General features: G+C 51.3%; 9 protein-coding genes across 9 annotated transcripts; 2 read left to right on the forward strand and 7 right to left on the reverse strand.

Moving 5' to 3' along the window:
• Positions 1-282: 282 nt before the first annotated feature.
• On the reverse strand, positions 283-2,655 carry N7539_008108 (DNA polymerase epsilon noncatalytic subunit; the record flags this gene model as incomplete). The annotated part of the gene is made up of 1 exon (XM_056937708.1): positions 283-2,655. One exon carries the CDS (start codon positions 2,653-2,655, stop codon positions 283-285), a length of 2,373 nt encoding a protein of 790 aa, XP_056786800.1.
• A 506-nt stretch (positions 2,656-3,161) lies between these two features.
• N7539_008109 (SHNi-TPR domain-containing protein) lies at positions 3,162-4,688 on the forward strand (the record flags this gene model as incomplete). The annotated part of the gene is made up of 2 exons (XM_056937709.1): positions 3,162-4,307; positions 4,413-4,688. 2 exons carry the CDS (start codon positions 3,162-3,164, stop codon positions 4,686-4,688), a joined length of 1,422 nt encoding a protein of 473 aa, XP_056786801.1.
• Positions 4,689-5,395: 707 nt separating this feature from the next.
• N7539_008110 (yippee/mis18 family protein) lies at positions 5,396-6,430 on the reverse strand (the record flags this gene model as incomplete). The annotated part of the gene is made up of 1 exon (XM_056937710.1): positions 5,396-6,430. One exon carries the CDS (start codon positions 6,428-6,430, stop codon positions 5,396-5,398), a length of 1,035 nt encoding a protein of 344 aa, XP_056786802.1.
• Positions 6,431-8,245: 1,815 nt separating this feature from the next.
• Positions 8,246-9,215, reverse strand: N7539_008111 (ornithine decarboxylase antizyme; the record flags this gene model as incomplete). The annotated part of the gene is made up of 3 exons (XM_056937711.1): positions 8,246-8,468; positions 8,581-9,032; positions 9,075-9,215. 3 exons carry the CDS (start codon positions 9,213-9,215, stop codon positions 8,246-8,248), a joined length of 816 nt encoding a protein of 271 aa, XP_056786803.1.
• Positions 9,216-10,313: 1,098 nt separating this feature from the next.
• On the reverse strand, positions 10,314-12,505 carry N7539_008112 (cleavage polyadenylation factor subunit MPE1; the record flags this gene model as incomplete). Its single annotated transcript, XM_056937712.1, has 4 exons — positions 10,314-11,763; positions 11,819-11,890; positions 11,952-12,249; positions 12,334-12,505. The coding sequence occupies 4 exons, from the start codon at positions 12,503-12,505 to the stop codon at positions 10,314-10,316; spliced, it is 1,992 nt and encodes a 663-aa protein (XP_056786804.1).
• A 1,269-nt stretch (positions 12,506-13,774) lies between these two features.
• Positions 13,775-15,602, reverse strand: N7539_008113 (imidazoleglycerol-phosphate synthase; the record flags this gene model as incomplete). The annotated part of the gene is made up of 3 exons (XM_056937713.1): positions 13,775-13,864; positions 13,947-15,380; positions 15,480-15,602. 3 exons carry the CDS (start codon positions 15,600-15,602, stop codon positions 13,775-13,777), a joined length of 1,647 nt encoding a protein of 548 aa, XP_056786805.1.
• An 805-nt stretch (positions 15,603-16,407) lies between these two features.
• On the reverse strand, positions 16,408-17,903 carry N7539_008114 (deoxycytidine monophosphate deaminase; the record flags this gene model as incomplete). Its single annotated transcript, XM_056937714.1, has 7 exons — positions 16,408-16,446; positions 16,506-16,556; positions 16,627-16,714; positions 16,778-16,910; positions 16,998-17,359; positions 17,455-17,818; positions 17,882-17,903. 7 exons carry the CDS (start codon positions 17,901-17,903, stop codon positions 16,408-16,410), a joined length of 1,059 nt encoding a protein of 352 aa, XP_056786806.1.
• Positions 17,904-18,359: 456 nt separating this feature from the next.
• On the forward strand, positions 18,360-20,895 carry N7539_008115 (putative autophagy ubiquitin-activating enzyme ApgG; the record flags this gene model as incomplete). The annotated part of the gene is made up of 7 exons (XM_056937715.1): positions 18,360-18,550; positions 18,619-18,727; positions 18,824-19,542; positions 19,620-19,764; positions 19,845-20,312; positions 20,380-20,742; positions 20,815-20,895. The coding sequence occupies 7 exons, from the start codon at positions 18,360-18,362 to the stop codon at positions 20,893-20,895; spliced, it is 2,076 nt and encodes a 691-aa protein (XP_056786807.1).
• Positions 20,896-21,001: 106 nt separating this feature from the next.
• On the reverse strand, positions 21,002-22,331 carry N7539_008116 (RlmE family RNA methyltransferase; the record flags this gene model as incomplete). The annotated part of the gene is made up of 5 exons (XM_056937716.1): positions 21,002-21,232; positions 21,304-21,714; positions 21,793-21,819; positions 21,891-21,941; positions 22,014-22,331. 5 exons carry the CDS (start codon positions 22,329-22,331, stop codon positions 21,002-21,004), a joined length of 1,038 nt encoding a protein of 345 aa, XP_056786808.1.
• Positions 22,332-23,111: the final 780 nt, after the last annotated feature.

Raw genomic sequence — 23,111 nt, forward strand, 5'->3', positions numbered from 1 at the left:
GTCTGAGTGAGTACCCCCATCGACAGATCCCCTGAGTAGAGTAGCCTGAGACGATTGCTTGGAGGGCAGCGGGTATGACTGTATCGCGTTCGTTTCATTATTATATCTTTAAGGGTCACATTCCTGTCGTGTCGTGATGCAAAGTCTACCATATCTCGAGATTCACTCGGTGAATACATAGCTCTTCCAATTGAGCAAGGCGAAGCCGGGCCGAGTTGAGTCGAGCCACCTCTGCAAGTCGAGTCCAAGACAATATGGATTTATTTATTCGACGATTCAAGGCTAAAACCGCTCCTCCTTGACTCGTCCGCGATTCCGCAGGACGTCATACTCGATCCATTTGACGATCTGCGCATCACCTGGAGGCAGCAGGCGTCCTGGATTCATCACATGGCATCCTTCATAGGTCATGCAGAATGGAGCAGCTTCGGCGTCGGCCAATACCAAGGCCGTTGGAAGGGGATATAGTTGCACTGCCGAGGCATAGTCCCATAGGACGGGTCGGACGTGAACAGGGAAGGGGGACATTGTGCCTTGGTCGAGGATCGTTTTGACTAGTTTGCGAGCCGTGGCGGCGCTGTTTGTAGACGCGGTGGTTGAGGTTGATGTTGACGCGCCGCCGTTTATGACGGGTTTGGACCCGTTGGCCTCGTCAAGATCGACGGCGTTCTGGGAGGGAGATTGGGATGGTGCTTCTTGCATGATGTTATCTTCTGGCTCGTTGTCGTCCTCGGGGAGTCGTGTGGTAATTGCAGTGCGTCGGAGTCGACCGGATAGATCGTCACGGAATACGGCGATGTCGTGAAGGGGTCCAAACCAGGACAAACGCGTTGGATTGGAAGTCCAGATCGCTTCGCCTGGGGGCTCGGTGGAGTGGGATTTGTCAATCTCGTTGTTTGCTGTCGCAAAGGCACGACGGATGCGAGAGGTGAAGAGTTCTGGAATGCGTTGTCGAGGGATAGTGCTTGCTGCGCCGGCTGAGAAGGACGATGCCCAGGGATCATTGTCGCCGGGAACGAAGACGAAGGAAGAGTGCTGGAGAAGAGTAGGAAAGTCGGAAAGCACCAGAGCGAGGGAGTCAAAGAATTCCTTGTATTCGATACTTCCAGCTCGTCCCCCTCCGTTGATGATCGGCGTCTGAACAAAATTGCCGATCAAGACAAATGCTTCCGGTCGATCGCAGAGTGCGAGATCACTGTACGTGCTGAAGACCTTGCGAAGTGCGTCAAGCGTCTTCATATTGTCAAGATTGACTTCGCCCAAAATGGCAACCTTCAGCCGCGCGGGAGAGGAGGACTCGATGGATTCATTAGAAGATACAGCTGTTGCTGCTGCTTCCCGAATACATTTCTCCTGGATTCGTCTCATACGCGCGCCCTGTGCACGCTCGCTGCCAGTTCCAAGGAAATCGACCCAGCCGAATCCACCACTAGAACTGACATCTCCGGCACCTTGACGGGTACCGGTTCCAAGAGAGATATCTCTGCGCTCGCAGGGCGGACCACATATGGACACACCTACAAAATGACCTCCAATGGCTCCTCCGACACCATGGTTGCCGCCGAGCATGGATCCTTGAACCATCTCCTCCTCCTCGTAGATGCCATCGACAAGCACAATCATGCCCGGGGCAAACCAGGCGCCATCCTCGGGAATCATTCGCGCATGACTGAGGTCTAGGGTCACGGTCCCTGTCAAATCCACTAGGGAGAGATCTCCAGTAGGCGAGATGGACAACAAGCCCAGAATCAAATGTGATGTGCCGCTGCGTCCAAGCAAGTTGGCAATTGGGGTCAATTTGTAAGATTGCTGCATGCCCAGATTTGACGACGACCTCTGCAAAGACGGCATGCCGGCCACACCTAGCGAGCTTTGAAAAGACTCATTGCGTAGAAGTCGCTGGTACACCAGGTTGTACCGATCCCGGAACAGCGCTATTTTGCGAGAAGGAGGCGGGAACAACGTCGGCTTCGACTTGTGCGCCTCAAAGTACTTTTTATCAACGTTATAGGCAAGGCGCGGAAGGTCCGTTGCGTCGACAACTTTAAGCCAATGCCGAGGATGAAGGGGTAGCTTTGAATCATCTTCTTCCGTCTCACCAGCTCGTGTCGAAAGTGACGACTCATTGTTGGCATCGGTCATCCTTCCAGTAGCGTCCACGACCAGAGCGGATAGTCTCCCAGTGCCGTCTTGCGCATTTCCCTTCCCAGCAACCACTCGACCTCCACTCATACTGCTCTCGAGAGTCTGCAGAATCAGTTTCAATGAGGCGCCTTTGCCCTCATCCACAATGACGCCGCCTCCAGCTCGTTTCCACGCCTTGGCCACCTCGTCCAGGGCCTTCTCGGCCAGACCTTCTTCGCGCCATCCCGAGCCACAATTCTTGCCCACAAAAACCGCAAGAGTTTGCAGCGCCGCAGAAGATATCGTCAGATTGTGCTTCCGAGTGAAGGTCCGGAACGCCACTGGGCGGAGAGTCGCGGGAGGAAGAAGAATGGGTAGAATGGAGGTCTTTGTAGGCGGCGCATTTACTCTTGCCAATCGCAATGGGCGCGCAGGTGTGCCGAATCCTGGCGACGATGATGGAACTGGGTCCGAAGCATCCGGGCCCATCTTGAAGCGATTGGGATGCCCTGGTGTGGTAGTAGGATCCATTCTGGGCGTGTGTTGACGTCCCCTCGTTGAGGTTGATGTATGAGGCTCCGGTGGTGTCGAAAGGAGTTGAGAGAGGTGCTAACGGAGAGGGCAACCAAGACGATGAGCCAGGAAGCAACTTGGCAAACTATAAAATGGGCAGGAAATCTCTTCCCGTATCATAACTTCTCTTCCTCACAAATCCCCAACGAAGTCGCTGCTGGCTACTGCTAGACTGTCACGAAGATCAAACAGGCAAGTTGGAAAAAGACGCGTTGAACGTTCAACGCGCCGCGCCCGCCCCACGCGCCCTCTGAAGAGCTTATCGCTCCTATCGCTTCCACCTCTTTTTGCGCTTCACAATATCTTGATCAACAAACACCCTGCAAACTCTCGACATTCTGTCTGACCTCTGAAGCTCAGTGAAAATCTTTGGTTTTCCAATATCTCTCACTTATCACTCTGAACTCACACACCTACGACTTCCCGCTCCTACGCTTCCTTCGAAAGCTATTGAAATCATCGCAATGGCTGAATCAGAGCAATCTCAAACAACAAGCGCTCAGCTCGAGAACCCCACAAGGACAGACAAGCACCAAGAATTGAACGAGTTGATCACCCGCGCAGCCGCAAAAGATGCGGCCAAAGACCACAATGCCGCCTCGGAGCTCTACTCCCAAGCCACCGAGCTCCAAGCTGAATTGAACGGTGAAATGTCTCCCGAGAACGCCGACCTCCTCTACGCCTACGGAAAATCTCTCTACAATGTTGCTGTGAGCAAGAGTGATGTGCTGGGATCCAAGGTTGCCGGGGAGCAGCCTCAGTCGTCTGGTGGTGCTGCGACGGCCAAGTCATCTTCTTCTGGGTCTGGGGCTGCTGCTACGGGTGGAAGCCTGGTCAAGGATGCGATTTCGAGCTCTATGGCCGAGGGCCCCGCCTCTTCCTCGTCCAAGGGAAAGTTGGGCAGTGAAACGGATAGTGCGCCCACGAAACCGTTCTTCCAATTCACCGGCGACGAGAACTTTGTTGACTCTGACGATGAAGACGCCGAAGAGGTGGAGGGTGAAGGGGACGAGGAAGAAGAGGAAGATGACTTTGCCAACGCGTTCGAAGTGCTCGACCTGGCTCGAGTCCTCTACATGAAGAGATTGGAGGCCGCGGAGGAAAGCAGCACGGACAAAGGAAAAGGGAAGACCGCAGACACGCAACTCCCTGCAGATCTCAAGCACATCAAGGAACGCCTTGCAGATACATATGACCTGCAGGCTGAGATCTCACTGGAGGGAGAGAGGTTTTCCGATGCGGTGGCCGACTTGCGCACGGCACTCGATCTGCGCAACACACTGTTTCCCTTTGAGGATCCGTCCGTGGCCGAGTGCCATTACAAGCTCTCTCTGGCGCTAGAATTCGCTTCACAGCAGCAGCAGCAGCAGCAGCAGCAGCAGCAGGGAGAAGGAGAAGATGAGGAACAGGACGGGCAGGAAAAGACAGTGGACAAAGAGATGCGCAAAGAAGCCGCCGAGCACATGGAACGGGCCATTGAGAGCTGCAAGGCACGGATGGCCTCCGAGCAGCAAAAGCTCGACCGTGGAGACCTTGACGAGGACAAGAAGATTGCGACCAAGAGGCGAATCTCCAATAGCAAGGAGATCATCGCCGATATGGAGCAACGGGTAAGTTTCAGTTTCCTATGCCTCGCCCCTGCTCTGGGGTGATAGATCATTGAGCGCGGACATTCTTTTTTCAGCTTGCTAACTCGTACCTTCTGAAATCTACAGCTCATCGATCTTCGACGGGCGCCTGTCACCGTTCAGCAGAGGGAACAAGAGAACGAGGCCATGCTCAAGGGTATCCTCGGCCAGATCGTCGGGCAGTCCGTGCCTGATCAGCAAGCCCGTCTCGACGCCGTCAGTAAAGACGCGAACGATCTGTCCTCGCTCGTTCGACGAAAGCCCGCTGCTGCACAGTCCTCGGGGTCATCTTCGTCCAAGCGACCCGCCGAGGATACATCTGCAGATAGCGAGTCGAAGCGCGCGCGAGTGGAGGATGCGTGAACGGGCTTGTTTTGTTCAAAAAAAAAAAAATGAAAAAAAAAAAAATAAGAAAATGAGGGAGCGAGAGAACGAGAGAACGAGGGAGACAGTTTTCTAGGCTCTGTTTTTGTTCGGATCTGTGATTTTCGCACTTTTCGATGGTTCCTTTCTTATCTTTTTATTCCCTATCCTGGTTGTCGCTCAGATGTCCATTGCGAGCTTTTTACTGCAGCTTTAGTACTTTGATCTTTCTTTATTTCTTGCTGATCTCTCTTCCATTGCTGGTCATCTTCGTCGTGTATAATGACAATCTGAGCTGAAAAGCCGGGATTTATCGAGCAATGCTGCAGAAACACGTTAATCACGTGCAGTGCGTCAATTTTGGACAAATTTGATTTGATTATTATCGTCATTAGCAATCGTGTCTCGTCTCCTCGGCACCAGCGAGGATTTATAGAATACTTAAACAGGTCGTCGGACTCTGTTGTACTAAGAGGCATTCGCAATGGGCGAGTGAAGAACCCACTTCGACAGCATTTCCAATCATCCCAGATGAGGCATGGTTGTGGTATCACCGCCTAAGAGGCGCTCGTAATTATAGATTCTTCCGTGTCCCGTAATTCATGTCTCATCTTTGAGAATTCCACTTCTTCCGTATGCAGGAACAGACGATGCCTTCCACTTCATAGTTCATACACGGATCCTCTCCATCGTTTGAAGGTTCGTTCTCACGAGAATCCAAACATCGTCGCCGCCATCGAGCCAGGCTTTCTCTCCAGCTTCCGACTCCGTCTGCGGTTGGCCAGGCCAGGACTCCAAATGCCCGCAAAGAGATCCTCGCATTCATCTTCGTCCTGGCTGTCAAATTCAATCTCGTCCGCCGGGTCTTCTATCCGCGTGTTTTGCTTATCGTACCCACGCTCATTTCCGCGGCCGCAGAAATAGTCCTGCTCATGCTCATGCTCATGCTCGTGCTCGTGCTCGTGATCTTGCCCGTGCTCGTGCTCGTGCTTATGAACAGACCCATCTTCAACTCCCTCTCCCTCATTGATCACCGACTGCCTCGATCCGCGCCGCCCACTTCCACCAGATTCTTCCCTTCTTGTACGCAAGTCCCGGTCATCTTCGCCCTCCCAAACCGTCGCCGAGATGATCTTCTTCGTCTCCAGAATGAATTTCCCCACTTTATACCGCTGCGACTCCTCTTCCGCCTCGACGTATTTCCATCCGAGCACGGTCCCGCATTGCAAGCAGCTTATATCGCTGACGGTGTGGGCACCCGTGACGAGTTGGCGGCTGACAGGGCGGTGGACGTGTGTGTTTGGTAGAGTCTGGGCCTGGGGTTGATTCTGGAGGGTGGATGCCGATGGTGATGTCGATGTCGATGAGGATGAGGATCTGCGGAGGAATTGTTCATGGAGATCGGGCGATGTGCTTTGGGCAGAGACGAGGTAGGCGCGGCCGTGGCGGCCGGTGAAGCCCTTACTGATGATTTGGGAGGTGAAGCAGAGGTGGGCGCCGCAGGTGATGCAGCGGATGTAGGAGGTGCGGTTGGTGAGGGATTTGGAGGGTGGGACGGGGTTGGGTTGGGCGTGGAGTTGTTTGTTCTTGGCTTTGGACGATGGAGATGGGGATGGTGGTACGGGTGGCTGTGGTTGTTGTTGGATGGAGTTGCGAGTTCTGGTGGAGTTGGGGAGAAACGATGGAATGAGATATTGGGGGAAGAGGAGCGAACGGAAAGAGTAGTCCTGCGACGAGAGCATTTTGGGATGGACTGGTTCTCGTTACGAGCTCTCTGCTACGTTACGGGGTTTGGGGGAATAGAAAGTGAAGCTGGAGAGGAAGATGGCAGTCGATGAGAGCTCAAGAGACAAGTATGAAGATGGAAAAGAGAAGGAAGATCGTGATCGTGATCGTGCAAGGGGAGTGTCAGTACAGTTACTGCGCCGCATTTCCAGATCACCGACCAGAGATGGCAGGACGAGACATGATCATCTGACAGCAAGTCGGAGTAGCAGCTGGCGGACCACAAACGGAGGTCACTCATGCAAACTGGGAATCCAGACATGTGATCGACTCGACTGGACTCGTTTCACCCGGTTACCCAAAACGGTTCTCTGCATGAATCAAGTAGACGGAGGTTGCCTCTTCAAAGGGTGGGTGTCACAGCACTTGGTCAGAAACTATGTAGCTCTCTCATCTTGTCTGGTTCTCTCTAGTGCTCAATAAATCCTGACTTTGTTCACCTCGCTAGGGGAACACATCTACTCTTCGTGGAGCTTGACTCGTAGATCCTAGATAGCTAGATAGTGCAGTGGAAGTGTTGATGTCATCAACCAGGTTGGAGCACTTTCAAGTCCTTTCGGGACTAGTTGTACGGGTGATCGGCACCGATTGACCTGCTTATCTGCGGGGAAGCTGGAATCTCTGGGACGGGGCAGCAACAGCCCAGATGTCGCCATACAGTTGAAGGGGTATACACTATACAGTATACACTCATGGGATGTGGCGATGGAGTCTATGCTTGCCACGCCTGGTGATTGTACTTGTGGCCCAATCTCTCGTGCCCGACTGATTGGGAACCCTTGTTTGACTCCTCCAAGCTGGACTACATCCTTCTAGTTCCTGGAGGTAGACACGACTAGCGACACTGAGACAGTGTACCTATCTATCTCGGGCTATCGAAAGGGATCATTTCTGGTATCAGTCATCATCGAATCATCTGTCCGGAACAGATCCATCAAAAAGATGACCAGATACATGAAACCTGAGCATGTGTCCCAAACATCCAGCAACTATAGAACAACAGACAAGATCTCATGTTTTGATCAGGTAGATCACGATTCATACAAACGGACATTCCACAATCAACCCATCGATCGAGCCAACAGATCGAAAGGCCCGTTTTCCAGTTGAATGGTGGGGCTGGGGACAGGCCACTTTGATCGGATTCCCCACAGTCCAGCAATCCACTGCAGTTGACTGCCGACAACCGAGGACGCCAATCAGCGAGGCTCATCTCATCTCCTCTCGTCATACATTTCCCGGCTTTGCTGAGGAGAGACTGGGTTCAAGGTTGACCTTGGGGTAAGAAGTTACAGTACTAGGGTTCAGATTCTTCCATCGGTGGAACATGCAAGTGCAAAGTTTTGATACATTGGGTACCACAGTTGGGTACCACAGTTGGACACCACAGCTGGGTACCACTGGTGGAAGACATTGAAGTAATGCAAGACAGTTGAATTGGTCAAAGTCATACCGTCCTCAGTCGAGTACCGAGGCCGAAGTCAATTAAAGAAAGAAAGAAACCGATCATTCAGCGCCGTTGCTGAGCTTGGAGATGAGAAATAGGAGCAATTTAAGTGATGATCAAAACACCAGAACCAAGTATAATCCGTCATCCACGACCATCCACTTGGGAAAGGATTAATGGAATAATAGAGGGTGTAGAACAAGAATAAGCAAAAAAAGATGTCTAGGACTCGAGCCTTGTCAAAGCACAACAAGGTGAGAGGCCAAACAGTTTGAAGGGATCGTGTTTTTTTTTTCTTGCCTTTGCCAATCCCACTCAAGACTGCTTACACTTCGGCCACCAAGAATAGCCATTTCGTACTGACCGCTGGACCTGCCGCACCCGATGTTCCCTGAATCCAAGGATCCAGGGTGGTCAGGTTGAATCCGCACCATCCAAGGCTACGGACAAGTTCCATTTCGTCGGTATGTTGAGACCGGTTGACGCAGGCGACGATCTGGGTGCAATCAAAGGCGTCGGATCCGGCCAATTCAAAGAGTGCGATGAGTCTGCAATTCAGAACAGAAAAAAGTAGGGGGTCAGTCATGACCATTCATGTTCCATTTGGAAGGGAAAAAAAAGCCGCAATGAAGAGATGAACTTTGGGATTGCGAAACATACCCAGATTTCAATCCCTGACCAATGGTCCCATCCTCGAGAAAGACAAACAGCGTACGCTCGTCTCCCTCGCCCGTGACGAAGCCGCGATAGATGGCATCGCCACTGTAATCCCAGACTTCGATCCATTTCTCAATCGACCGATGAGACGGTCGTTGACGATAATAAGATGCGGGACGATGATGTTGACTGGCTTGAGTCTGTTGAAACGTACCCATCCCCAGTGACTCCTGTCCGACGTCGATCCTCTCACCAAGGAAAGTCGTGGCCAGTGTGTCACAGAAGAGCCTCTCACACTCTTCCGGGATGGTGTACGCCGCCTCCCCTTTGGCGTGAGACTCGGGCCCGTTGGTCCCGGTCCAGCTGAGTGCGCCGCTGGAAGCGGCGTACTCCAGGGGAGGTCTTGGGGTGGAGATTTTAGATCCCGAAGGGACCTCAGGGATACCACTGTGCTCCTGTGAGAAAGACAAAGATACGGGTCAGTATAAGCCGGGCACGGAGAAGGAGTCACGAGAGTGTTCTGGCATACCGGCGCCCAGAGTAGAGCAGTAGTGGAAACCGTAAACGTTGCCACTGGAAGAGTTGACGGTGTAGCAGCTGGCAGTGACCGTCGACTGCTGGGCGAGAAACCGGGGCATTTGATTGTAATTACTACTGTGATTACTCATGTACGTCGCCATGGCTATCGATCTTGAGATGGATTGGAATGGTGGAAAATGTTCGGAGGGTGGACAGGAGAAGCTGCGACGTGGGTAGTAGCGTGGTGGTAGAGTGTGGAAGTGATTTCAAGAGTCGATGTGAGCGCAAGCGTGAGTGCGGAGTGGACCATATGTTCGAGTCAAGAATCGAGAGGGTGGAGAAATCGCAGAAGGGAATCGAATTGAGTCGGGGGGGGGGGGGGGAGGGATTTCCACCGAGTCACCTGATCTTTAGGCTTGGCCTTCACCGGTTCTTGCCCGTGACTAAACCCCGTTGGGCACTAGGGCAGTCCAAACTTCATGCACGATCTGGATTACCGGGCAGTGATTGGCCTGCGCTGAGACTGGTGAACCTTGGCTCATGTCGAGTTTTGGGTTGCGGTAACTATTTGATACTCCAAACGATGTGATCATAACGACATTCGTGATTCTACACACTTCCACAGTACACTACTGCACTCAATGTTGTAAGACCAACGTCCTAGTAAAGTATCATTTTGAAGGTAGCCACGATATTATGTGTTTTACATTAAGCATACTGGTGTCAGACATAGATTGAATCTGTATAAAGTAAAAACTATAGTTTCCAGTTGTGTACTGCGTAGTGTATACGGTATTAGTAGTCCTTTATCATGAGCGTCATGCTAGCTGCGACTTCGAATATTAACTGCAGCTACCGAGTAAAAACAGGTTGGAGGGAGATATTGTATTGCTACCGACTAAACGCTACGGTTCCACCTAATCAGGCCGAAGCAAAGCAACCACGAGAAATTGCAAGACTCATTCGCCCAAACGATGCATCATGCAACCATAGGAGACCAGAAAGCATTGGGCTAGTGCATCGCAAGAGAATGGTGCCAAACCTCAAAAGACAAAAAAACGCCGAACAGACAAGTCGCCCACGGGAAGCATCTGCGCAGAAAGAGAAAAAGTTGAGGAAGAACGACAGCAAATCCTTATAACCACAGCCGTCCCAAAACGCCAGGGGTATCACCACTTTCAATGGAAAAAAAGAAAATATTGGCCTTGAGATAGCCCCTACAACTCGCGATAGTCGCTTGGTCGAACACGTCGATTCCGCGCCTGGTGTCGTTGCGGGTTCACGGGTTGTCGGAAATAGGGAGAGTCTTCTTCACGAGAGTATGGCCCGCTGAATGCTGTACGCTGTTGGTTGGCGAAGTTGTTCATCGGTTGGTTCGAGAAGCCGTTGTTCTGATTCGGCATGCCTCCACCCATGTTGCCCATGTTGGCCATGTTGCCCATGTTGCCCATGTTGCCCATGTTGCCCATGCCGCCCATCCCGAAGATCATTGAGGGATCACCATTGAACATGGGGGGGAAGCCTGCGTTCTGGTTTCCAAACATGTTGCCCTGCATAGGCGGGAAAGGCATATTCATAGGATTCCACCCAGGGCCCATCTGGTTGGGGAAGCCGTTTGGCATGCCCATGGGATTCATGAAGGGCATTCCATTGGGGTCAAAGCCGCCATTGGGGAAACCAGGCATCATGTTGTTGAAATCGCCAAAGGGCATCTGCGGGTTGAACGGCATGTTTGGGTTGGGGGTGGAGCCATTGTTCTCCTTTGAGACTCCGTTCGAGGTTGAAGGAATAGCGGCGGCGGTGGTGGTAGCACTGGTGGTCCTGGGAGTGGCCGTGTCCGAGTGGTCGTCACTTTTCTGCTTCTTGGATACATTGCCGGGGCTATGCGTCTGATGACGAACAGGCTCGTCCTCGGCAGATCTCTTCTGGCCCTGCTTAGGAGTGGAATCTCCGGGCTGCTGAGATGGAGATCGCTCTTTCACGAGAGATAGCTTTGGTGAGTCGTGTCCATTGGCAGTCACGCCGTTCGCGGTAGAACCGTTCGGCGACGCGGGCATGTTGGCCTGCTTTTCCTTCTCCTTCTTAGCCTCGGTCTTTTCAGCTTCATAAGCTTTAATTTTGGCAACCGCATCGTCATCGGGAGTCAAGTTATCCAGCAAAACTCCTTCAGTTGAACATCCGGGACAGACAAAGTCACTTTCAATCAGAGCATTGGAGATACAATCATTGCAATATGTTCTTTGACAACAGGGGGTCTTGGTAGGCTCTAAGAACATCCTCTTGTCGATCGGGCATTCTAGACCGCGAGCTTGCAACTCCTTGCTCTCTTCGGCCGCAGCGGCTTCAGCAGCTGCCGCTGCCGAGGCCTTGGCTTTCTCTTGATACAACTCCCACGCAGCCTTGTCGGGGCGTGCCACGACAAAGTCTCCATCGGCGTTTACCATGACGCCGGTGTTGCGCGAGTCGTCGCCAGTTCCGTCGGATGCCATAGAATCAGGCTTGTCGACCTTGGTTTGCAATGACCGGGGAATGCCTGTTGACCTTTTGACCCGATATTTGCCATCAAACTTGGGGTCGTTATTGGTCGGACATGCTTGAATCCAGTGACCTGAAGACGAAGAGATCAGCATTGTGTCTTTGGGGAAAAAAGGGAAAAGGGAGCTTTCGCTACAAGCACATAGCTTGAAACATACCTTTTTCACGACAGCGGTAGCAAAGATACCCAGGAGGCGGAGGGTGGTCAGGGACGTTGACAGGCTTGCCTCGGCCTCGTCCGAAGGGCACAGGAGTGGCACTGAATCGATGTTGGTCAGTTTACGGTCACGCCCCAGATGTTCCTCAAAAGGATCACTTACTTGGCCATTTCTTGCTGCTGCTCCTTCCATTGACTGGCCTGCAAGTTGAAAAGGGCATTGATCTTCTCATCCTCAGTCTGCGCATTGTTGAGCTCCAACACGTTGTTGGTCACCGATCCACCAAGACCCGGCGCAGCCCGGGTCAACGAAGGTTCGATTCGCGAGGCATTACGCGCATTCACGGGCATCTTGCCAGACACATAGCGAGCTGCGCCACCTTTTCCCGGTCGTGCGGCCGGCAGTCGGCGTGCAATCACCGAGGTAGATCGTGGGATTATGGTTGTGTCATCGTCGTATGCTGCGGAAATCAACTGTGAACATTCAAACCCTGGCACGGCCAAGCCAACTGGACTTGGTACAAAGCGGACTGAACCCCTCCTACCTTCTCCAGTGTCCTCCGCGTAGACTTCCAACTCGAAATCAGATCCATCTCCCAATTTACTCTGGTTGATGATTTCCCGCTTGAGCTCAAAGACCGAAATACCAGTGCCATCAAAGGTAACCCGGGAGGGCTCTTTCTGCGATTTGAACTTGAAATGAACAGAGGACGACATTGTATTTGTTTTCTGTGTGTGAACGAGCAAGGAGATGGGAGAAGAAATGAGGGAGCGAGTAGCAGATGAAAACTCAGGTTCAGACTGATCCTGCAATCTTCGAAAACAAGATCTTCCGGAATAGGCAAACAACAGGCTTGGTGAAACACAGGAAGCAAAAGGGCGAGGGAAGAAAGACTGTGAAAAGTACGAGGGAGATGAAGCGTGTCAGAGATGACAATGACAGCTGGAGGTGGGAAGCAAATCAGTCAGCGGTAGGCAGACACCACAGTCCTCAGTGGTGAGTGGGATCCTCGATAGGCCTGAAAACAAAGAGTGTTTGTCACCAAGCTAAGATTCTTGTTTTGGGTTTCTTTATGGTCAGGAAGTGGACGAATGAGAGGTCCTGATCTATCGGGTGCTTCTCGAAGATAGAGTGAGAATGAATCTTTCTCTTTGGATGCTGAAAGGTGAGCGGTCACACTGCATACAAATGAGGATCGAAAACAGCTCGTTACAAATTGCCGAAGATAAAGAGTGAGGTAGGAAAAGAAAAGAAACACTGTTGGGAAGCAGGGACACTAAAAGAAAACAACACGTTTCAATTCCTTCGTGCTCGCTCTCTCTAGAACAGCCACTTTTCTGTTTCTTGGATGTGAGAGTTGCTCAATTCACAGCGGTAGAACTCGATGCGCGTCCGAGATGTTCAGAGATTGTTCGCGGCGTCTCGTGAGGGTCAGAATCGATCAATAGGCGGCACAAGGTTTCCCCTTGGTTGTATTAGTTCTCCAGAAATAGGCACACTTAATCCGTCCAGCGCCTTTACGCAAGACCGACGATTGAGGAGCGATGCGACACTGAGGAGAGGGGATTGGAGAGGTCGTGGGCGTTGTGACTGAGGAAAGGGAACGACGTGAGGTGGCGACCGGAAAAGTCCACCTCCCGCCGCCTGCCTGACCGCTTTTGCTTACACAATCTTCGGGCTCTGCACGCCCCTCAGTCACGTGCTGGAAGGGTTCTGGAAGCTGCGGGCCATCTCCGGCTGAAAGTGTTGAATTAGGAATGCCATTGACAGCTGTCATGACATGCGCTCGAATTTAAACCTGATGGACCTACGTGTCAAAGTTTTTTTTTTTTTGGAAATTTTAAATGTAAGATTTGAGTCATCTCTAAACAAGTCTATAATTTTTTTCGAATCATCACAGGAAGTATCTACATAGAAGAGAAGACGGACAACGTTACCGTTTCATCAACGTGGTGAAAGGAGAAGCCTCAAAGTATAGCACTCGATCACAGGTCCGCCTCAAACTGACGGACGAGGAATCCCTCGGTCTGCAGGTGATCCTTGACCTGGGAAACGGTATATTCACCGCGGTGGAACTAGAAAATACAAATCAACAAGCGTTAGTGACGGCCTCTCTCTCGTTTGATGGTAGGGATCAATCAAGTCCAAGATACTCACCATGCCAGCACCCAGAGCAGCATCGGTTGTGGTCTTGCTAAAGACCTCGGCAAAGTGGTCCGGTACACCTGCGCCACTGGAGGCAATGACGGGGATTTTGATGGCCGCCTTTACATCATTGATCAATTCCAGGTCAAAGCCAGAGTTGCTGCCGTCCTTGTCAATGCAGTTCAAAAGAATTTCGCCAGCTCCCATGGCCTCCACCGCCTGGACAAGCTGGCGCACATCCAGGTTACGAGTCTCTCGACCTCCCTTGACGGTGCACTGGTACCAGCAATAGCCTTGGCCAGCAGCATTGGGATATGCCGTCTTCAATGTGTGGTGAGGGGTGTCTTCAGGTCGGTCGACATAGACGCGCTTCGGGTCGACACTGACCACCACGGCTTGTTTGCCGTAGGCGTTGGAGATGGTCTCGATGGCAGTCTTTCCGCTGAGACCGGACTCGTAATAATCCTCAGCGGCAAAAACAGCGTCGGAGCCAATGCTGACCTTGTCAGCGCCGGACTTGAAGTACATGGTCGCGACGTCCAGCGCCGGGATGGCAGTACCATCAGTGTCCACGGTGTCTCTGATACCTCCACCGATAGTCAAAGGCACGAAGACCGTCTCGGAGGTTCTTCGCAAAATCTCCAGCATGGGTGTGTCTGCTACGGGGCAGTTGCGGAAGGATGTGATGTTCAAGAATGTGACTTCGTCGGCTCCTTGTTCATAGTATTTCTTGGCCATATCGACCGGTTTACCAAGGTTGCGGACTTGACCACCGGCGTCCACGCCACTCTTCTCTCGCACGTCGTATTGGTCGCCCTTGGTGACCACAAGATCGCCATTGTCGTTGGCGCGCACATCCAGACAGGCAATGACACGACGAGTCAATCCGTCCACCTTAGCAGCGACCATCTCCTGGGGCAGGGACTGGAATTGGTCACCATTCAGAAATGCTCGAAGCACGCGAAGTCCAGCCACACCACTCTTTTCGGGATGGAACTGTGCCCCAAAGACATTCCCTCGGCTGACCGCACCAATGAACTCCTCTTCGCCATAGGTAGCCGTCGCAACTGACCATCCGTCTGCTTCTAGAACGCCCGGTTTGTAAAGTGCAGCATATGAGTGGACGTAGTAGTACTTGCTCGTCGGTCTTAAGCCATAGAAGCTCTGCTTCTTGGCCTCAATCTGGGTGTTCATCGCGGAGTTCCAACCGATGTGAGGCACACTCTTAGAGGTGTCATTGAACTTCTCAATGCGCATAGGAATGACTCCCAAACCCGGAACATTGGGGTCCTCTTCTGAGCCTTCAAATAGAGCCTGCACACCGACACAAATTCCCATAAAAGGCTTGCCAGATCTGATGTGCTCCCGAATCGGACCCAGAAAACCACCTTGTTCTAGTTGCGAGAGGCAATGGCCAAAGTGACCGACACCGGGAAGGATCAATTTCTGCAATTGAAACGATTCATGTCAGCAAAACCATTCTAAACTGCGCAGCTGGTATGCTGTTTGAGAAATTGAAGCAATTTCACATTCTCGGCCACATACATCGGCATTCTTGACGTCTTCGGGTGTCTTGACCCATTCCACCTCGTATCCAACCTGGTTGATCGCATTGACCAACGAGCGGATATTGCCCGCCACGTAGTCAAGGAGGTGAACAGTAGGCATTTTGTGAAATAATCGCGTTATAGCAACAATCACAGCCTGTAGAACAATCGTGTCTCGACTCTTTTCAAGAACTGTGGGGTGTTCGTGAGTCACGAAAGTAGCCCCTCCAAATTTCCAGACACCGGGGAGCTGACTCAGACAATCTTATCTATTCGGGGTACCTGCGATCACTAGTTCTCGCCGGTGCAACATTTGTACTTTTTTTTTGCCCGGCAGAAAATGAAGGACGTGGGGAAAAGTAGGGACAGCCAAGAATGTACTTCCCGAAACGGTTAGTTTGAAAGATCGCGACGCGGTCGTATCTCGTGCTAGTACCACTACTTTATGTGCCATGTGGTATTTAACGTACTGTCTACCTACTGTTAACTGTACTAGTCGTCTACACTCTACAGATCTGACTGTATGTATATTCCCTATTCTTACGGTGCATCTGGAGTATTCTTAGAAATCCTACTGTTGAGTTTTCGCTGCGCAGGACGGCTGCTACCCACGCGATCTTGGAGCATGCAATTGCGAGTGGCTCTGTCTATTAGTACCATCATCACCTTCTGTTGAACAGAGGTGCGAGTCAATTCCGATTCACTTCGTTTCGTCAGTGGCGGTATGCTATGGGCCCAGTTTGAACATTTAGTGAGACAATGTATTGTACAATGTCATTCTGACTGATCAAGTAGTGTGCAGGCCTGCCTGCCTGCCTGCCCAGATGTACCTGAGATAAACAGATAAAGATCTGTAGCGCTCGTCTTCGTGGTAATCATGCAATCTTTTGGGTTGGGTGCTTGGATCGTTCTTGTCGGGCCTCGGCTCAATCGGAGCCTTGCAGATAAATTAGTCCATTTGAGGGCTGGAGAAGGTGTCAGAAAGCTTGCTGAGATACGGAAAATACCACAAACGGCTTCTCACCGGACTGAATTGTCGCAATTTCACACCTGCTGCCTCGAGAATCGCCGCGCTCTGGAATCATTCGGTTTAGTACTCATCAAAGCTGCAATTTTCCATCCACCTGAGGGTGGGAAAGACTCACATCTTTATCCATATTATAGCCCTGCGAGTACACAACTTCAGAGATCCCAACTTGGGTGATCTTGACCGTGCAGGTCAGGCAAGGACACCTACCCGCAAACGTTAGCACAGTACCATGACTCGCAGATAGATGCGTCGGGCGATCAGCTTACGTATCGCAATAGAGAATTGCACCTTCTCGAATGCGCTCCCTACCCGCTTCAAGTAGAGCATTCTCCTCGGCATGGAGGCACAAGCAGGTAGAAAGTCCGACTCCGCCACCATCACCCCGGTTGCAACGGGGACCTACGGAAGGGTTAACGAAGCTCTCATTACTGACACGAAATGAAGACAGGAGAAGTCAGTGCGTCTGGAAAGGCAGATATTTCTTACATCCACCCTCGTTGCAGTTGGGCAAGTGCCGAGGCGTTCCGTTGTAGCCCGTACTGATAACTCGACGCTCTCTGACAAGAACACATCCCACGCGTCGTTTCATGCAGTTACTCCGCTGCGCGGCGAGAGACGCGAGCTGCATAAAGTATTGATCCCAATTCGGGCGCAGGCGTTGCTCATCCGCCAGATTCAGGGTCTCAAGAGACCGGTGGAGCTCTTCCAAGGACGAGGAGGAGTTGAAAAGGCGTACTTGGGCCCGGTCGGTGAGATAGACTCGACCAAGGTCTTTGTCGTAGAGATGACAATCATTCCACAGCACGAACTTTTCCAAGTCGGGTGGACTCAACTGGCGCTGTTGACACCTGTGTCATGCACCAACGTGAGCTTCTCTACACAGACCACACTCATGCCTCGCCGAGAATCTTGGGAAAGTAGAAGTGATCTTAATGTAACATACCGTTCTGAGAATCGCTTCCAACGAAGACTAACGGGAGCGTCCACGCTCACTAAGAGGAAAAATGGTCGAAGCGAGAAGCGGTCAAGTGTCACGCCGTCGGCGATATCAGTAGTCACCCATTTCTCTTGCCATCGCTTAGTGACAAAATCCATCAAAGCCTCTGCCGATGGGAAGACGAATTCGGACCGGGCGTCTGGGGCTCTAAAGACACGCTCTCTGTCGGGAGCAGAAGCCTGAAGCAGGAGCTGGTGATCGCTGGGCTCATCCGTGATTGGTGTATGGGCTTTGTTGGCAACTTCAAGGAGCTGAAAGCCCTGATGCTGAATCAAATACTCAGCAATAGCATGCTTGCCAGCGCAGATACCTAAAATGCAGGGTCAATATCAGCGTATTCATGGCAGCCACGAATGCGTTCTTTGTTCCTGACCTCCACACAACCCGATAAGCATTCTGAAGACGGCAAGGAAGGTGTAGAAGAGAAATGCGAACTGGTCAGGGTAAAGGTCGAGTCAGCAGTCACCGGAGGTGAGAGACACGGAGGTTCGATTGGGCGAGATACCCAAAGTATGGCCGAAGCGGCTGAATAGCGAGGCTTGATCAGTTGTCACGGGGAAGTGTCACACCGGATGTATTTTTGAGTACCTGATGAATGATCACTCTTCGATCTATTTTCCCTTTTTCTTTTTTTTTTCTCTGCTTATCGCGCTCCTTTTTGGGACGCGCGACGATTATTACATCAACCCCACTTTCCCCCTCTTCCACACCTCCACTCGGTGCGGTTTCCAATTTGTATACTCCGCATCAGCTGCCTCATAGAAGGTCACACAAAGTCGCAAAGAAGCCCACCTCAAGGGAGGCAAAGAGGACTCGAGTCTCGATCTCGCGAATACGCGCATCTCATAAAGATGCAGTACGCCCCGTATGCGTCCGACATCGAGCTGCCATTCTACACGGCGCTCGCCTCACACAAGATCAACCATGATAAACTAGATGATTCCGCCCGCCAGGTGCTGGGTTTGTACGAGATTCGCTCTACCGATGCAGACAACGCAAGCTGTCGCGTTCAGATTCATGGTAACGCTCTTGTGAATACCGAGTACGTTAGGTGCAACGGCTGTCAGAGCTACAGCGGACTGAAGGCTAACGAGAGTTATGGTGGTTCAGAGCTCCGGCAGGCTACTACCGCGCGGAAGGCATGATCAGAAACGTGAACACAATTGAAGATTACCGAAATATGGATAAGTCTCAGATGCTGAATCAAGCTGGGAAGACGGTACAATTTCATCCTTCTCTTTACGTCCCTTAAACGGAGGGGTCGCAATTCTGGATGGTTCTGAGCTGATCTTTTGTTTCGCCATCGTCTGAAAAGATCTGGGACGCGATTCGTGACGGCACGATCTTCTCTTGTCCATCTCTACTATCTTCCTTCATCATCCTGTCCTTTGCCGACCTCAAAAAATACAGGTTTTATTACTGGTTCGCTTTCCCCGCCATTCACTCTGATCCATCGTGGGTACCCGCTGGGTCACAAGCTGGAGAACTCGATGGCGCTGGCACATCCTTAGGCAAACACTTGTCTATTGAAGACAGCACTAGTCTCGTTGAAACTGTGCAGACATGGAGTTACGGGGTCGACAGTCGACAGAGGGGATTTTTTCTTGCCTGCAAAGTACGTTCAGACACGGGCACCTCTGGCGACGTGTCCTGGCGCGTGGCTGCGCTGGCCGAGTACGAAAACGGATTCTTCAAGGACGCACCTTTGGACGATCAATATGTGTGCTTTGCCGATCCTTCAAATTATGAAAACGCCCCTGGATGGATGCTCCGCAATCTCTTGGTTCTCGTAAAGCAGCGTTGGGGACTCAACCGCGTGCAGATCCTACGATATCGTGATGTTCATTCAAAGCGTGATCAGGGTCGAAGCATGGTGTTTTGCCTAGAGACGAAGGCTGAAGATTCAGCGAGCTCAAATTATCCGTCCAGGCAACAACAGGTGCAGATGCCCAAGATCACAGGATGGGAACGTAATCCGGCTGGGAAATTGGCAGGAAGAATAGTCAATCTGAACGAATATATGGATCCCGCAAGGTTAGTGCTGCTCTTCGCTCCGGCTAACAACAGTCAGGTATTCTGGACACTGACACGTCCATCCACGTAACCTACAGGTTAGCAGATCAATCAGTCGATCTCAATCTCAAACTCATGAAATGGCGCATCAGCCCATCACTGAACCTTGAGAAGATCAAGTATACCAAATGCTTATTGCTCGGCGCTGGGACATTGGGCAGCTACGTTGCCCGGAACTTGCTGGTACGTTCTCGCCACGATCTGCGATGATACCGCACGAGCTGGATTAATGAGGCTCACGTTTCCCGTGACGATGAATTCAGGGCTGGGGCGTGAGGAAGATTACTTTCGTAGACAAGGGCACAGTATCATTTTCCAACCCGGTTCGCCAACCCCTGTTCACATTCAATGACTGCCTCAATGGAGGTGCGCCAAAAGCACTCCGAGCATCAGAAGCCTTGAAGGAAATCTACCCCGGCGTCGACACATCCGGCCATCAGCTTTCGATTCCCATGGCGGGTCATCCGATCATAGATGAGGAGGTGACGCGTTCCGAATTTGAAGCACTACAAAAATTGATTGACGAACACGATGCAATCTTCTTGTTGATGGATACCCGGGAATCACGATGGCTTCCTACAGTCATGGGCAAAGCGGCGGGAAAGGTTGTGATGAATGCGGCTTTAGGCTTCGATTCATTCGTTGTGATGCGTCATGGAGTTTCTGAATCGGCGAATGCAGATGCAGGTTTAGGGTGCTACTTCTGTAATGATGTCGTAGCACCTGCCAACGTATGTTGCGGTTCTGTCTGAATTGCTTTCACAACCGTGCCGATGTCCAAGCTAACAACCAGACCAGTCTATCAAAGATCAAACGCTGGACCAACAATGTACAGTGACTCGCCCCGGAGTCGCCGCAATCGCGTCCGCGCTCTTGGTTGAATTGCTCGTCTCGATTCTTCAACATCCCCAAGGTGCTGCAGCGCCGGCTCCCGCGACTCGAAGCGGTGACCGCGGTGACCATCCATTGGGACTCATACCGCATCAAATCCGAGGATACCTCGCCAGCTTCGAAAATCTCACCGTGACGGGTAAGAATTATTCATGCTGCAGCGCGTGCTCGGACAAGGTGGTCGACACTTATCGCGAGCTTGGCTGGGACATGGTGAAGAGAGCTCTTAATGAGCGCGGCTATGTGGAAGAGCTGAGCGGGCTGCGAGAGGTATGAATATCTCCGGTGCGATACATTGGTAGGGCGCCATTTTGTGCGTTGAAATCTGACCTTGATCTACAGGTTCAAGAGAAAGCCGAAGCGGCGTTGGCCGATGTAGAGTGGGACGAAGGATCGGAGAACGACGATGCTGAATTTGTGTAGTGAGCACGACTCGAGTTGTATATATTTATCGTGTAAGGCGTTCTGAAGGACTCGGGATGTTGGCTGGTGTCATGTTTTGCGATCAAGGCCAACGAAGAACGCCTCTTTAGATTCCTTTTCGCGCCTGCCTGTTAGTCATAATTGGAGAGAGTTGGCTGGAAGATATATCGCTTACGCTGCGTGATGATTCTGGCTTTAGTCGGTGCACTTTCTGAAACATTTCTTTGAGCTGTTTCTCTAAGTCTTTGTCCTCTGCGCCTTGGTAGAATTTGCACACAAAATGCCCACCCGCCTTGAGGACCTTTGAGCTGAATTGCAAGGCGGCGTTGCATAGGTCCTGGGACGAAAGGATAACGAGCATGTCAGCCTCCAATGATCGGACAAATGAAGACCTGCGTCTGAACTCACCATACTCCCCGCGTGATCTCGAAAGTTGTTTCCGCTGGTGTTCATCATCCTGTGATAAGGGTTACTTAGACTTCGTTTCCAAAAACCGGATGTCTGGTACCAGGGAGCAGACATATCGCTGAGCACCACATCCACTGTCCTCCACTGCCTGGTGTCAGGAGACTCCGATCCATCCTCAGCTTGACTCTGCGTCTCATTTGCTTCGAGTAGGCTCGAAGTACTGTCGCTGTCGATGTTGTCAAGTTGTCGAGGCCGACCTCGGTTTGGATTACGCAGAAATTCCTCAATGTATTCCTGAATCTCCGGCGAAAGAAAATTTCCTTGAATTGTAGAAACACCCTTCGGTGGCTGCGCAGGGATAATGTCGACGCCGAGGACTCGGCCGTTCGGCTGTGTTCGGTTCACGGCTACCTGTGGGCGATCGCGTCAGGAGATCGTCCTCCGTGGATTCAAAGCATGCGATTTATTCTTGAAGTAAGACAGGCATACCTGCGACCACGATCCTGGTGCGTATCCCTGTGAGATATTATTAGCCTGTCGGTTATGGCCAAGTTCGTTGAGCCTTGGATTTGAGATTGACTTCGTACCAGATCTACGACTGTCTGACCTCGCTGAAATAGCCGATACTTATCATCAATCTAGTTTTTGCGATCCTTAGCTTCAATTGGTTACGCGACACCCGAGCATGTATTCATTGTCCAATTCTATACCTGCAGTAGCTTGAAAGCAGCTCGGCTTTTGAGTCCTTGCACTGCCGCCTCCCTTGTGAATTGGTCTCTCTGTTGGCGCGCTTGCCACCGTTTCGATGATGCTTGTCGTATTTGCCTGACTAGTCCTGCGAAGCCAGCGGCATGTGGCCGAGAACATGGGAAGGCAAACATGACGCTGTTTGTGGTCGATGATCTCATGAAGTTGTCCGCGGATGATGCGTGTCGAAAGTATTCTGCCGGCATAAAGTTGGGTGCATCATTCAGAGTAGAGGCGGTGTACCTTTGCAAATTGGAGTGGAACGAGAAGTTGCTTCTCATGTAAGTGCTTGGAATTTTATTCCTGTGCTCTGATTGGCTAGCTGTGGCAGAATCGACCGTCCCCAAAGCTACATCACGTGATGTCTCTCAGATGTTTGCTTCTGTCTCCATCACATGATCAGTCTTGATCTCCACGCGTGTTACGTGGTCCTACTGTCTCGTGACTATCGTCTCTCGGGTGACTTATAAGTTATCACGTAACTCGCGTCTATGTAATATTAACTTACGTTATAGATATATGATTTGACTTGCGTTGATGGGGGTCTACGGGGGTCTCCCCCGTACATAGAATTGAGAATATTAATATAATCTTAGACATCATTTTACATATATGATATACTACTTCAATTTGCACTTCTCGCCCCACGAATTAGAAGGGAGGGGCAGCACACTTGTATATACTTAGCCCGATTACGTACACATTGTCATATACTAACTAACGAGTATTACAGAACCGTCAATCGTCGACAGCATCAGGCATAGCATGAGTGTTGAGACTCAAATACTAGTATGCTAGGAATTCTGGTGCATGCTGCGCTTCGATTTCGTAAATCCAAACACGGAAGTCCGTAGTAAGCTCGTTGTGCAATCGCAGTATTGCGTTGGTCAAAGCAGTAGTTGTGGCCAACCCATAGAGAACGTGGACATTATATACGGCTAGTACCCCAATCAATTATATTGGCCTTGTCTCTCGCGACAGACTGCTTTAAAGCGCGTGATAGTTCTCTTGAATGTCACTCAAGAAACATGTTATCATGACACCAGGAGTGCATGGGCACA

This window comes from Penicillium diatomitis (assembly GCF_028827545.1).
Source record: "Penicillium diatomitis strain IBT 30728 chromosome Unknown utg000012l_segment0_segment0, whole genome shotgun sequence".
Taxonomy (NCBI): Eukaryota; Fungi; Ascomycota; class Eurotiomycetes; order Eurotiales; family Aspergillaceae; genus Penicillium; species Penicillium diatomitis.